The sequence below is a fragment of the Epinephelus fuscoguttatus genome, linkage group LG11, assembly GCF_011397635.1.
Source record: "Epinephelus fuscoguttatus linkage group LG11, E.fuscoguttatus.final_Chr_v1".
Lineage (NCBI taxonomy): Eukaryota > Metazoa > Chordata > Actinopteri > Perciformes > Serranidae > Epinephelus > Epinephelus fuscoguttatus.
In genome coordinates, this window is record NC_064762.1 from 30,641,558 (window position 1) to 30,657,571 (window position 16,014).

The 16,014-nt window shown below is 40.3% G+C and overlaps 1 protein-coding gene across 1 annotated transcript; it reads right to left on the bottom strand.

Moving 5' to 3' along the window:
• Positions 1-368: 368 nt before the first annotated feature.
• On the bottom strand, positions 369-11,064 carry LOC125897591 (uncharacterized). Its single transcript, XM_049590987.1, has 8 exons — positions 11,042-11,064; positions 10,665-10,990; positions 10,344-10,505; positions 9,345-9,425; positions 9,219-9,247; positions 8,498-8,525; positions 582-675; positions 369-435 (listed from the first exon to the last, which is right to left on the bottom strand). Exons 1-8 carry the CDS (start codon positions 11,062-11,064, stop codon positions 369-371), a joined length of 810 nt encoding a protein of 269 aa, XP_049446944.1.
• Positions 11,065-16,014: the final 4,950 nt, after the last annotated feature.

Here is a 16,014-nt window from a genome sequence, read left to right on the forward strand (position 1 = left end):
TATGACATTATGTATAACCAGAATGAAACATGTACTGAGTGTACTCACAATAGGCAAGATGCATGACAATTACAGCAAACACTATGTATTTATTTAAAATAGGGACAATACATATTGATGAACATTTAACATGTGAATATGCAAGATTACGGCCAGCAGCTAATTTCCATCTCTAGTCCCTTTGGCAGGTTGATGTTAACTACATGAAATCAGTAAGACAACAACAGTAACACCAAGTACAAAGAACAAAATCTACGCAATAAGTGTGCCTTATTTGTTCAATGTTTTACGTATTATTGTCTTTATTCCTAGCGTTTTATGTGTTCTTATGAAGTGTACAGTGTTGTCGTCTATGTTTTAATGTACTTTTAAGTCTTGTATTTGCCATCACACTTGCCCAGGGACTGCAGCTGAAAATGAGCCAGGATGGCTGAACTGGCACATTTACAGAAACGTTTATTAACGTGCATTGTCCCTGTAACTTTAAACTGAATGAATAAACACATCGAATCATCACACAGTGCACATGTTTGTGCTGCTGAGCAAAATGGCATTCAGGTAGGATATGAAACTGAACTCACATCCAGGCCTTCTTGGAGGTATTCCTCTTCCCCGTGAAGAGGTTGTCATTGGCGACCCGCAGGTCGATAAGTCTGAGGACTTCGTCGTTGGTCCCTGTTGAACACAACAGGTTCTGGACATGAGCAGCTGCACATTTAACAGCCACACATCACCGACAGTCTGCTGAACAACTCAATGGGTTGTGAATGAAATAAACTTAATTATAGTCTTCCACGAAATATCATTAACGTTACTCTTTGTAGTCATGTAGGCATGTGAATTACAGCGTTTCATTGCAAAGAATGCATGTAACGGGTACTTGCGCTGTTTCTCCGCCATCTCGTTCAAATGAGCCAGATGTAGGGAGCAGGGATTTATACGTCAGGGTCTCAAGCTGAAAAAGACTTCCTGTTAGGAACCTCTCACGTTACCTTACTCATCGCACCTAACAGATCCCTCCTAACTCCTAATGCCAACTCCTTACTGGCAGGAATAAGAGACATGAGATGGCCTTAAAGATGGCGGACCTTCGGTCCGACTTTCGGTTCGAGTTAGGAGTTAGCAGTATAAAATTAAGAGACTTGGGACGTACCCTTGGAGTTTTACCATAGCAGATGATTATTGTGTTAAGTCCATGTAACATGCATCCTTACTCTTTACCCTGAAGGCATTAGCTCTCCTCTTGATGACATATTTGTCTCGGCTGGTTGACCCCTCAGAATAGCGATTGTGGAGTTTCAACCCCAGCACTTCTTTTAACAATGCTGGGATCCATTTTTGGTTTACTCTCTCGGTCCCAATCTCTCCTACTCCTCCCTACCTACTCCTCACTACTCCTACCCACCCTCACAAAACAAAACAAAATGTTGCACAGTAGCAAATACACACAAACGTACAATAACAGCCTTTTTAGAACACACACAAGCACACTTCACTTGCTCTACCACCCCCATTCAAAAGGACAATCACTCTGTCACAATCACCACTCACAATTAACGCTTAATCACTCTTACTTGCGCTCTGTATATCACTGTTCAAACTCCATGAACAAACCCACCAAGATCTGACCTGTTAACCAACATTTTACAGACAATCCGATGCCTGACAATTGTAATTACCTACACCTGAGTGTGGTTATCCCAATTGACTTGTTTTTTTTTTTTTTTTAATATAGTTGCAAAATGGGTTCAGTCATGTCTGATTTGGATGACTTGGCACTGAATAGTGTAGACTTGTGATGACTGATTGAATTGTCTGGCCTTTATTATACAGCATGATTATAGGTAGGTAGCCTACAGATCTTATATCACCAGTTAATCTGAGTGAATCACAATTTGCCACAGCTCATAGCTATCACCACACTGAGCTTGACTTGGATGTGAATAAGTCAGACTGTAGTTCTCATTTACAGGCTGCACATCGACTTGACATCAGATGATACAAACTTAGACTGACAGGTGAACACTTTTTACAGGATTCATTGACGTGTGCAGTGATATCTTTTGTATTGTGGTGAACGTGTATTGTGGTGAACGTGGATTGGGACTGACAACGTAGGTGCCTGTTCACAATACAACAGCAGTTAGTTTAGAGTTGTCCTGCTAATAGTACTATCTGTGTACCATATATCATTATTTATCTGATAAGTGTTTCTGAGGACTGTTGATGCATTTATACAGCCTGTGAGTGACAGAGTCTGGAGTGTTCGCATGTACAGTACAGGCCAAAAGTTTGGACACACCTTCTCATTCAATGCGTTTTCTTTATTTTCATGACTATTTACATTGTAGATTCTCACTGAAGGCATCAAAACTATGAATGAACACATGTGGAGTTATGTACTTAACAAAAAAGGTGAAATAACTGAAAACATGTTTTATATTCTAGTTTCTTCAAAATAGCCACCCTTTGCTCTGATTACTGCTTTGCACACTCTTGGCATTCTCTCCATGAGCTTCAAGAGGTAGTCACCTGAAATGGTTTTCCAACAGTCTTGAAGGAGTTCCCAGAGGTGTTTAGCACTTGTTGGCCCCTTTGCCTTCACTCTGCGGTCCATCTCGATTGGGTTCAGGTCCGGTGACTGTGGAGGCCAGGTCATCTGCCGCAGCACTCCATCACTCTCCTTCTTGGTCAAATAGCCCTTACACAGCCTGGAGGTGTGTTTGGGGTCATTGTCCTGTTGAAAAATAAATGATCGTCCAACTAAACGCAAACCGGATGGGATGGCATGTCGCTGCAGGATGCTGTGGTAGCCATGCTGGTTCAGTGTGCCTTCAATTTTGAATAAATCCCCAACAGTGTCACCAGCAAAACACCCCCACACCATCACACCTCCTCCTCCATGCTTTACAGTGGGAACCAGGCATGTGGAATCCATCCGTTCACCTTTTCTGCGTCTCACAAAGACACGGCGGTTGGAACCAAAGATCTCAAATTTGGACTCATCAGACCAAAGCACAGATTTCCACTGGTCTAACGTCCATTCCTTGTGTTTCTTGGCCCAAACAAATCTCTTCTGCTTGTTGCCTCTCCTTAGCAGTGGTTTCCTAGCAGCTATTTGACCATGAAGGCCTGATTCGCGCAGTCTCCTCTTAACAGTTGTTCTAGAGATGGCTCTGCTGCTAGAACTCTGTGTGGCATTCATCTGGTCTCTGATCTGAGCTGCTGTTAACTTGCCATTTCTGAGGCTGGTGACTCGGATGAACTTATCCTCAGAAGCAGAGGTGACTCTTGGTCTTCCTTTCCTGGGTCGGTCCTCATGTGTGCCAGTTTCGTTGTAGCGCTTGATGGTTTTTGCGACTCCACTTGGGGACACATTTAAAGTTTTTGCAATTTTCCGGACTGACTGACCTTCATTTCTTAAAGTAATGATGGCCACTCGTTTTCTTTAGTTAGCTGATTGGTTCTTGCCATAATATGAATTTTAACAGTTGTCCAATAGGGCTGTCGGCTGTGTATTAACCTGACTTCTGCACAACACAACTGATGGTCCCAACCCCATTGATAAAGCAAGAAATTCCACTAATTAACCCTGATAAGGCACACCTGTGAAGTGGAAACCATTTCAGGTGACTACCTCTTGAAGCTCATGGAGAGAATGCCAAGAGTGTGCAAAGCAGTAATCAGAGCAAAGGGTGGCTATTTTGAAGAAACTAGAATATAAAACATGTTTTCAGTTATTTCACCTTTTTTGTTAAGTACATAACTCCACATGTGTTCATTCATAGTTTTGATGCCTTCAGTGAGAATCTACAATGTAAATAGTCATGAAAATAAAGAAAACGCATTGAATGAGAAGGTGTGTCCAAACTTTTGGCCTGTACTGTATATGTGGAGCAGACTGGTAACGTGTGATGCACTCAGATTAACTTGTGATACTCTGTATCATTGATCGTGCTTTTCATTGGAGGCTACTGACATTAATCTTTCTCATCACAACGATATTCTCCACTGTTCATCACTACTCATTCATACAACTTAGACATGACCGCAGCTCATTTTAAAGCGATTTCGATGATGGACATGATTAGGGACATGAAATCACGTTGGTATTGTATGGCAGTATATTGTATGGCTACAATATGTGATGCCTCCATTTGCTAGTATTTTGGATGCATTTAGTTTTTATTACTGCAAAGTATTTATAGATGTGAATGTCGCAAGACTATGGCAAATCGTGCTGGTCTTGGCTTCAAGTTCTCCATGGATGTAACCTTGGAAGGCATCAGTGGAAACGGTTGTTACTTACTTGAATGGCTGTCCAGCAAACAGTTCCTATCATGGTGTTTGGAAAGTCACCACCACATACATGCATGAATGAATTCGATCGTTGGATTGATCGTTCAGCATGTTTATTTCCTGGTAACTCCACAGTGGGATTCTCAAAGGCCACGCCCACAACACATCTGTCTCTATCACCAGTTAAATCCACCACCAGTTAATCTGGCACACTGGTCTGCGTATGTGATGCATCCTGTTATATCTTTTGTTTGGTATGCATTTTTAATTTCTCCTAGCTATTTGGGATCAATAGGACCCAATAAGTATAAAAAACAAAACATTGTCAGTGATAATTAAGTCCCAATGTTCTCAAACGAGAGAATGATCAAGTCATATCTTCAAACAAGTACTTCATAATTAAGTGTCTTAACTGTTGCTAAAATTGGTCAAATATGTTGCCATATGGAACTACAAACATTATTAATCAAACACGTTCCAATCATATGTGATCAGGTTTCGGATGTAGTCCACTTTGTGTTGGGACTGGCTGCAGACCGACTTGACAGAGATGGCTGCCATCTTGTTTTAAATGGATTGGTTTATTGTGCTCTTACTACCACTAGATGACACAGAAAGTGTCCATGAACAAGGACAACAAGTTTAAGTTAAGTAGAATGAAGTTTAAGGTCAAGTAAAACCAAAATGTGATGTCCTCATATGAGGACACAGGGTCTCAGGAGGATATGATATTGTACTGGTGTATGTTTTCCCTTCTTTAAAACTGATTTGTTACTAATTGTTTTGGTTCATTGCTTGCTTTGGTTTGTTGGTTTCAAAGATTTGTCTTGCTTGAAGTTTTCCTTTCTTACTACTTTTGTTTCTATTTCTTTAGACATTGTGTTTCTTTGGATCAACTGTGGGTTGTGTTGGATAAATATGAATTCTTTCTCAGTATATTATCGCTGTATTCTTTTGGGTTATTGCAGTGTTGAGGTGGTTTGAATGTTTTATTCTGTGGCAAACTTGTAAGTGTTTTGGTGTGTATTTATTTAATCTATTTTTTTTTTTTTACTGTTGGACTTGTCTTTTTAAAAGAAGAGATGTTTCATAAAATTCCTTTGTATTTTTACTGAATTTCAAAGTCTGATCGGGGTGTTCATTTGAACCTGTGCTTTTATCTTAAAAATCATTACCTGGGGTTGACATCTCTGCATGGTGAGAGCATCTCTGGTCCTCTGTAGGTCTACTTTCTTTGTCAGGGCATCTGATATATAATAATCTGTTGATGACCACCAGACCACAGGTATCAAAACCAAACCGCTCAACCATTGAGAGCATTTCAACATACTGCATCTCAGTATGGTTCACCCACTGCCCCCTCCCCTCTCTGAAGGACATTTATACATCCCACTGTCTCAGCAGAGGTGAGGGTATTCTCAGAGACAGCACCTATCCTGCTTCACACCTGTTTGTCCTGCTGCCCTCAGGCAGGCATGACAGGTCCATCAGAACCAAGACAAACAGGCTCAGAGACCACCTCTTTCCACAAGCCATCACTACCCTGAACAGACACACACATTCACACCCATTCATTTGTGGTCTCTGTAAAATCCACACAACTATGCATATGGATAAAATGCTCACCTATTACTTATATTCTGTGCTACTTATTTTATATTGTGTTATTTATTGTCTTGTTACGCTACAATCCCATTGCATAAATGTTGTTTGCTATGCAAATGCAAATTATCTGTATTTCTTGTCTGCACCTTAGAAGTAGCCCCCACAATTTTGTTGTATATGTAGCATCCTTTGTTAATGTGCAGTGACAAAGGCTTTCTATTCTATTCTTTCAAACATCAGTGTGATACAATACGGTCAACTGCACAGTGTACTGCAGAGTGGTGTACTGTTCTAGCACAAATAAGACTTGGAAAGGTATGAGCATTACATTTAAGCTTCCTTGTTTTCTTTGTGACAGATCTATATGCTGACTACAAATCACAGAAATGAACAATGGCAATTCTGTGTGTGGGACTGAGTGTTTTTTTTTTTTTTCTTCTTCTGATCTGGGAGTTTAAATGAATGAAATTTGTTATTGCTCCACCATGCTTCAATAGTGATGGCAAGAAAAGCATGTAGTATATTGGAATTTTTATTGCAGTGATAAATCACCCTCATGCATGAATCAATAATAGCCACATTTTACACATGAACCATGATGATGAAGATATAGAAATTGAAATGCAAATCAACAACAAAATATTGTCAATATTTTAGAGACCCCCAAAGTTTCAACAGTCATGCTTTCAGGGGAGCTCATGTCTAAGAGGCAGGCTCCACCTGGCTCCCCTGTGGTGCATGCTGGTCATTCACGCTGTGACTTCAGACTGTCTTCTCTCCTCTGCTTGCTGTTGATTATGTGTGGTATTAGCTTTTATTAATCCTGAATTTTTCATGGACACAGTAATTTACATTAATGGTAACAGCAGACAGGTTTTTGACCAATCAACCAGAGGAAGTTCAACATATGAAAATTGTTAGTCAGATAAAGGAGAAGTGATTTGGTGAGAATGTGGTTAACAACAGCAGCAGAGGTCCGGAGGTTTTACCCTCTAATGATGTACACATAGACATCAGAAACACACAGGTTACACAGTCCGCTACGAGAAAGGGGCACCTATCGAATTGTTAAACTACTTTAACCCCTGGAAGGTTTAGGGTCACTGAGACTCGCTGCAACAAAAAGTTAAAACACTGAGCATCAGGACTGAGGTGTGTTTTGAAGCAGCAAGTCTGTTCATGTTAAAACATTGCTACACATTTTCAGTGTGTCACTTTGAACTGGTTTGAGGAAGTGGAAATGTGGCTGCAGCCAGGGAAACAAACACAATGCAGAGACAACAAGCTGAGCATTTAAGATGTGTAAAAATGTATTTAAATTCATATTAAGTCACAGTAGGTGGTCATGTGCATCCAAACCTTCTGAAAGGAGCATTCTCAGGTCACTTTGGGTTCACTTATATCTATATTTAAGCACACGAGCGTGCTAGTGATAGTTCATGAAATAATCTGACAGCACCTGAACACACCATCAGTTACTGTCTGATCTGAGTTTGACCTGACTGGCTGCTGGACCTGAACACTTCACTGTTTGGCTTCTTACTGAGTTTAAAACAGTGAGACATTCACAGTAACATGAACAGTCTCCACCAGCATCTTACCATCATTTACACTGACTGACAGTCCCTGATCATTCATAGACATTTTTCACTTCACACGTCACGTCACTTCACCTGGAACATAAACCTGTTATAACTGCTGAGCTTCTCACGTGAAAATATCAGTCAGTTCACACGAGATTGACTCAAGATGCTTTGACTTAAAAAAGAGAAGTCTCAAGAAGCCACAGTGACCCCAGTGGTCAGGGGCTGATGTCTTCATGTCTCTGTCTTTACCCACATACAGCCACTTCACTGTGTGTCTACACACTCCATATGTCCACACAGAGCTCAACCCCCCCCAGAAAGTCTTAAAGTCACAGATAGATGTTGCAACAAGAAGCCAATTCAGAATAGATTCAGCTTTATTGTTCCTGCACAATACAAATACTGAGACACCATAATGCATCTAACCAGACGTCTGAACAGCAATATAGTTCAGAGTAATGTACACACTGTATTGTATAATATATATAGTACAAATATAGGAGTTTTATATGAATACACTAAGTTATATACAGTATGAACATGTGCAGCAGTTACAGTAGGCAGAGCAGGTATAAGTATAATATACACAGTGCAGGTGTTCAGTTCATGAAATGCTGATAGAAAGACATTATATACAGAATAATAAACAGCTGTGGGTGTGTGAGAGCATTAATAATTAAGGACATTAAGGACATTAAACAAGAAACAAATCTTTCCTGTGTGTGTGTGTGTGTGTGTGTGTGTGTGTGTGTGTGAGTGATGTGAGATCAGATCAAGACTTGAGTATCTTTGTCCAAGTCAAACTAAAATATAAACAGCTTGGCACAGAAAACACATTCAGTCATCAGAAATCTTAAAATGATCTTATGATTCTATTGTTATCTACTTATGTAAAATATGATGAGATGATATTTAACAGCAGTGGACTCTGTGGTGAGTTGATGTTGTTGATCAGTGGAGTCACACAGAGGCAGAGGGGTCTCTGACGTTTTCATAGTTCACCGAACCTTCATCTTCATCTTCCTCAATGTGCTCCTGTGAAAATGGAGCAAATCAGTGTTGAAACACAGAGCAGCTCCAGAGGAACAGCTGGGGTTTAGTTACAATCCCACTTGTCTGATTTTTAGACTTCCACTGCTTCACATTTAGCACGAGGAAATCCAGAATAATCCTAAATTTAAAGAGTCACTCCCTGATGTGCTTATAGTGTCTAAAAGCAAACTCCCCACATTTTCCTGATGTTGTGACGCCCCTCCCACTGTCTTGAAGTCTCTCCTGGCCGACCTCAGTAGTCAGTTGGTTGACAGTGGAGGGACGTCAGCTGACTGACCTCACCTGGACCTCTCTTGTCTCTCCTGTCTCTCTCTTCCTACAGCTGACATCCACCCTGCATTATGTCCTCTTGGTTTACACCTCCACCACCTCCACATTAACCACACATGCACTGCTTTTATTGTTCATCTACACTCAACTGTTCATTTGTGACAGCCGCCATTTATCACAAACTGACTCAGGGAATGTGACCAGGAGGGAGTCAGCTCAAGATTTACTTTAAAGTGTAATTTACTGAATTAAGATGAACACACACTGATCATAGTTTAATCAGCTGACGATCCTCCACTGTCAACCAACTGACTGCTGAGGTTGGGACATTTCAAACTGAACACAGTTCACAGTTGATTCAGCAGAACCTGAACACACATTTGATTATTCAGTTTTAAAACTCACCATGTTTTCATCCATCTGTGTTTTGTTCCCTGAAAAGACAAAAGAGTCGACGTTAGCTTCAACAGTGAAAATTCAGGTTCATCAAAACTTGTTGTTGATAAAAGTTTCATGTGTGAATGTTCTCACCTTTAGTTCTTGTCCATATGTTGACTGTGACAACACTTATTATGAGCGCTGCTAAACCCACAGACACAAACCACCATGGGCCTGAAAGAGAAGAAAGGAGTGTTACATCAGTAAAGGTTTTCACTGACTGTGTTTACAAGGTCTTTAGTATCCCGGTTTTGATTGGGTTTTTTAAGTATCCCGTTTTTGTGTTTGTGCATGTAAACACCATATCCCGAATTCAGAAACCGGGTTATGCCCTTTTCCTGGTTTCAAGAAACCCGGTTTTGCCACCTGGAGTACTCCGATAGAAGCCGGGATACTGGAGCATGTATACACCTTATCCCGGTTTCATGAATGGTTCAACTACGTCACACAGCCGGCTGAAGGATGCCCTACTCATTCTGAAGTTTTCTCTCTACTCTGAATCTGTAAACTTCATGAGAACGATCCTATCCCACCAGTCACAGCTACGTATTTTCATCCACTGTTGCCTTGTACTGCGTGGTGGCAGTGACAGCCAAATACCTATCAAAGTTGGTGACATATTCAATATTTGTTGTCGCTCTCTCCTCCCATTGCTGAAGATGAAGTGGATGAGCCATAGCTGTAATGCGACGTGAGTATTTACTAACGCTAAGTCCGCTAGAAGCCACAGAGGTCTCATTTTTGTCTTACTTCTAAATATAATAAATATATCACATTTCCCGCTCAATCTGTTGTAAACAAAAGACGTAAAAGACGAAACACACGCCTGCGCAGATAGGATGCAGTGATCAGAAAACGGGTTACTGGTATTTATCATTTATACAGGGATATGAATAACCGGGTTTCTCTGTGTTCCATGTAAACATCATATCCCGGATATGCTCAAAGCCGGGATACTAAAGACCTTGTAAACACAGTCACTGATGACCCATTTGTCAGTGTGTTTTTACACTGTCTTTACATCTCTCATATCTGAATGAAAGAAGTTTCTATCAAAACTCTTTCTTTCTGTGTGTAGTTTTGTTCAGTCACCTTGTGTTGTTTGGTTATTGTTGTATTCACATGCTCTGTTGTTTGTTGCTTCTGATGTGCTCCTTTTCATTGATGTCCAGTTACTTCCTGTTGTTGATGGTGAATCTGTTGTTGTTGTTGTTGTTGTTGTTGTTGTTGAAGCAGCTGTTGCTGCATCATGACCTTAATGAATACAATAACAAAAAGCAACTGTACAGTTAGAAATACTGTAACCATCTGACATCATGACAATGATACAACATTAAAAGCTCAGATTGAAACATTTTGTGTGATTATTCACATCAGTTTGAAATGATTTTAAACAGCTCATCATGTTCTCACCTGGTTTCTCACCTGAGGACTGAGGAGGGCTGAAGGTGAACTGATGAACTTCTTCAGTGTGACCATCTGTCACTTCACATTTCAATAACTCAGAATACTTCAACTTCTGATTATAGTCAGATGTTGTAAATGTCACAGAGGCTGCACATGTACTCTGTGATGTCTCCAAGTCATTCTGATTACCCTCATACAACCACTTCACTGTGTATGGACACTGTCCATATGTCCACACAGAGCAGTTCAAGATGACCCGATCAGTGTCCTGACGTTCAGTCACTGGTGAAGATGGAGATATTGTGAGAGAAAGACAAGAAGAGTAAAATGAACTTCATCACTGTAATCATAATTATTGTAATGTTTCAGTATATTGTTCTAACAAGACAGTTTGAGCTGAAAACATTATGATGGAAATACTCACTGGTAACAACAGACAGATGAACCTGAGAGTCTGAAACTTGTCGTCCTGATCTGAACTGTCTGCAGCTGTAACGTCCAACATCCTCACGTGTGACCTTCTTTATAACCAGAGAACAGTTTGCTGTAACACTCAGTCTGTCTGATTTAGCTTCAGCTTCTCTGTAAATCTTCCCGTGTTCAAACAGAGTCACTGTGTTTCTTCCATCACTAAATAACCATGTAGCACTGTCACAGTTATCCTGATCATGTGTCACATTTTCACAAGACAAAGTGACTTCATCTCCAACTAAGGAATATTTCTCAGTTGCTGCTGCTGAAAAAGAGAGAGATGAAGAAAAAGTTCACTAAACTCACCACATTACAAACAAAACTTGGAAGAATACTTAAAGTACTATTAATAATATCAATACAGTTTTGTAATGTCTCTTCAGTTAATGTGTGTTATATCCTTACCTGTAAACTTAAACAGCAGCATCAGAAATAAAGACATTATAATCCATCTGAATTCAGCCATCATGTTTCTCTCTTGGTCTCACACTCTCAACTGTCAAAGTCTCTAACCTGCTGCTTCTTAAAATGAACACAGCATGAGTTTTTTAATGCTATATTCTCACTGTGTCTCTGTGAACAGGTTTGAGGAAGTGGAAATGTGTAGAATACTTGAAAAAGTGAAGTACAAAGAAGCCACAGTGACCCCAGCAGTCAGGGGCTGATGTCTTCATGTCTCTGTCTTTACCCACATACAGCCACTACACTGTGTGTCTACACACTCCATATGTCCACACAGAGCAGTTTAAGGTCACCTCATCAGCTATGGAGTCATATTACAGCTACAGTAAGTTTGTAGTGTGATAGATAGATACTTTATTGTCATTTTCATAACAACGAAATTGAAAAAACTATAAAAATCCACATTCACTTGATATTCCCTCATTGCACATCCCCTTAGTTTGTCATTCAGTGTGATTACTTTCCTGGGATAAAAACTGTTCTTGAACCGGTTTGTTCTGGTCTTAATTGCCCTGTATCTCCTGCCTGAGGGCAACAGTTCAAACAGTGAGTGTCCTGGGTGTGTTGGGTCCCTGAGAATAGTTTGGGCCCTGCTGAGACAGCAGGAACTATAAAGTTCTTCCAGAGTGGGGAGAGGGCAACCAGTGGTTTTCTGGGCTGTGGTGATGACAGGCCCGGTTTTACAAGGGTGCATAAGCATGCATTGCACCCTTATTTTATGTGTCTGCATGCTCAGTTGAAAAGAGTGAAGTGCATATTCTATTTGCCAGTTTAGTTTTAATTCAATGGTAATTAAATAAAATTCCTGCCTTTCTTCAGTAACGTCACTGTCAATGCTGTCTGTCATGACAAATGCGCGTGACTGCACGTCACTCATTTGCGTCCAGCGCAGTTACCGGCCCGGCGGCTGCTGCACCAGCCGGACGCAGCTTTCCGTTAACAGCCTCTAACACAAATAATGTTAACGAGATCGCCATGGATATTCGAAAATGGTTCAAGCAAAACACGACCAGCAACAAGTCAGACAAGGGTAACAATAGTGAGACAGAGACTCGACCTCGACGTGAAGTTAGCCTAGCTGCTGGGGAGCAAGCGGCAGCCTCGTCCTACTCACTCCCGCCCGAGCCAAGGAGCCGCTGCCTTCACCCCCAGCCCCAGAGCAGGCGCCCGGGTCTTGGGCCCGGCTCAACCAAAGCACCGCCACCCGACGACCTAGGTAAAGAGGAGCCATAAGACTCTATAAAACCTGCACCTTTTGCTGTGGTATGGCGGTTTCTGCCGGGTGAAATGGACCACACAGGTTATTTTTATTTTATTTGAGCTTTTTTCCTTTCTTTTTTTTTTTTTTAAATTCAACTTTACTAAACATGTTTAAAAGACAGAAAAACAAATACAGTCCTGTGATTTCCGGTATGGCGGCCAGGTAGACGGTGGCAGGTGGAGCGGAGCCCGTTTGGCATAAAAGTGGAAAATACTTTGTAATTCTCGTTTCTTTTTAACCCTGCACGATCGGCAAATGCATCTAATGTCTTCCGCAACAATGCCTTAAATGTGTCAGAACCGAATGACCGAATGGCACCAGACGGAGGAAGCAAACAATTAACGCCGGCACGGTGGATCCAGCAAACATTGACATGACAATGCTCCTGACTGAAATGCGCGAGGGGAATAAGAACATTTCCTCAGAAATAAAGGATGTCATCACAGAGGTAAAGAAAATTCATAATGATATGACTGTTTTTGGAAAGCGGATGTCCGAGATTGAGCAAAGAGTCAGCAATGAAGAGGACGCCAATGCTGTCCTGAGGGAAAAGGTGAAAAATCAAGGAGAGATCATAAAAAAATTGGAAATGAAAATTGGCGATATGGAGAATAGGAGCCGCCGCTCCAACCTCCGTTTTCACGGCTCCCCAGAAAGTTGTGGGACCCGGGATATTGAGAGTTTTCTGGAGAATATAACACCAGAGATGATGGGCAAAGATAACTTTCCAACCCGGCCCACGGTGGAACGGGCGCACCGAACTGGGCCGCGTGCAGCAGAGGGAGGTAAACCAAAAAGTATCATTGCCAAATTTCTCAACTACCGGGAGAAGGACAAGATTTTGCGCCTGACCATTCAAGCAAACAAAACCAACCCCTTGATATACGAAGGCCACAGGATTTTCATCACTGCAGACATGTCCACAGGGCGCAAGAAATACGCCGCAGTGAAGAAACAGTTGTGGGGAAAACGCATCCTATCTCTAAAGTGGTGCAGTATTTAAGAAGTGTTATTTGTTTTGTTTTGTTTTTTTCTTTAATTTTTTATTTGTTTGTTTTTCTTTTTTAGAGTGTGCACGTGCATGATAAACAATAGGTCTAGTTTAAGTTTTGGAAATTGTTTGTGACCTTCTCATTTTTATTATCAGGCTTACTTCTAGTACTTTTTAAGTTGCATATACTGACATATATGTCAGTATATGTAACTATCATCATATATCATCATATATGATGATAGTAGCCTATGGGTTGCTTTACTTCATGAAGAACTTATGGAAGCTGTACTGGAGTAAGCCGTAGGAGCTAGGTCTATTTCTTCTTTGACCTATACACCCTAGCCAAATAACTATCTATTTTTACTGTTTATTATGGTTAAAAAGAAAATTCTGAATAAACTTCAGCAATAACGACTAAATTATTCAAACGTTTCAATTTTGTTTGAACTGTAATGATATTAGTTTTGATTTTTTTTTAAAAATTTATTTATTGATTTATTTTTTGAGAATTACAAAGGTGAATTTGAGGACTATTTAGGAAATGCCTGGGGTGTCCTAAAGATAGCTCCCACCTGTACAGAGGTGCAGGTGAGTCATGTAGGAGATTTCAAAAGGGTTGGGTTTGGGGAGGGGGAGGGATGTAGGTTATATAGTTCACTCTTTGTGTTTTGTGTCTTGTTAGGGCCAGCTACAGTCTATTTAAACAAACCATATTTGTTTTTTTCCCCTTTTCCCATGAGGAGGACATTGTCATATCCTTTGGTTGGTTACTTCCCTCACAGTAAGGTAGAATACAACATATGACGGATTTCAAATTCATAACATGGATCGTTAGAGGCATCAATCAGCTGGTTAAGAGACGTAGCGTTTTAACATATCTCAAAGATTGTAAAGTAAATATTTGTTTTTTGCAGGAAACTCACCTCTCAACAGCTGAGAGTAATAAACTTAAGTTTGAGTAGGGAGGGATGGTTTACTCCTCAACTTTTAATTCTAGATCTAGAGGAGTATCAATTTTGATAGATAAAGGAGTCTCTTTTAAAGCAGAAGAAATGGAGATTGACCCAAATGGACGTTTTGTTCTGGTTAAAGGTCTTCTTGCTCATGAAGAAATTGTTCTGTTAAATTGTTACTGTCCCAATTATGACGACCCCAAGTTTATACATGTTTTGACGTTAAAATTGTCTTCTTTTCAGGGGTCTATTGTTTGGGGTGGAGATTTTAATTGTGTACTAAATCAACAGCTAGATAGATCTACCCTTCGGCAACAACCTCTCTCTAATACGTCTAAGACGCTTATCGAAAACTTAAAAGATATAGGCTTATGTGAAATATGAAGAACATATCCTACCAGGAGAGAATACTCATATTACTCTCAGGTGCATAAATCTTATTCAAGGATTGATTTTTTTTATGATAAATATTGCTCTAATAGACTGTATCTCAGAATGTAAGTATTTACCTAAAATCATATCAGATCATTCCCCTTTGACATTAACCATAAATTTTAAAACCGCTGTAGCACCAACAAGAGTATGGCATTTCAACACTTTGCTCTTAGTGGATACTATATTTGTGGAATTTATGAATACACAGATTGATATTTTCCAGGAAGCCAATCAGAGCCAGGGTTCTCGCCCTATTCTTATTTGGGAAACCTTGAAAGCTTTCTGTTGAGGTTGCATTTTTTCTTACTCCTGACACCTTAAAAAGAAAGGGAATAAAGAATCTCTGGCTCTGGAAAAAGAAATTAAGATGCTAGAAACGAAACATAGCGCTGACAAGGACGACGTCACTCTGCAGCAACTAAATAGGGCAAAGTTAAAGTTGGGTACTATGAACACCTGAGCAGCTGAAATTCTAATTTTGAAATCAAAACAGAGTTATTTGGAGAAAGGTGAAAGTACTGGGAAAGATAGAGCAATTCATAGTATTACTGGGCCTGATGGAAACATTAAAAGGGACCCTGTGACCATAAATATGATTTTTAGATCCTTTTATCAAGAGCTCTATCAGTCTGAAAACAATGGCTCGACAGAGAGCATATACACTTTATTAGATGAAATAGACTGTCCTACGATTTCAGAATTGGACAGAATAGAGTTAGATAAAAACATCTCGCAGGTGGAACTGATAAAAGCCATTGACAAGTTACAAATTGGGAAGTC

Bases quoted from the DNA above. Each gene is read 5' to 3' on its own strand.
- LOC125897591 (XM_049590987.1), bottom strand. From the start codon at position 11,064: ATGTTTTCAGCTCAAACTGTCTT. The intron at 9,426-10,343 runs GTGACTGAACAA...CTTCTCTTTCAG, and splicing joins CAATAACCAAACAACACAAG to GCCCATGGTGGTTTGTGTCT. The intron at 8,526-9,218 runs GTGAGTTTTAAA...CCATTTTCACAG, and splicing joins CACAGATGGATGAAAACATG to GAGCACATTGAGGAAGATGA.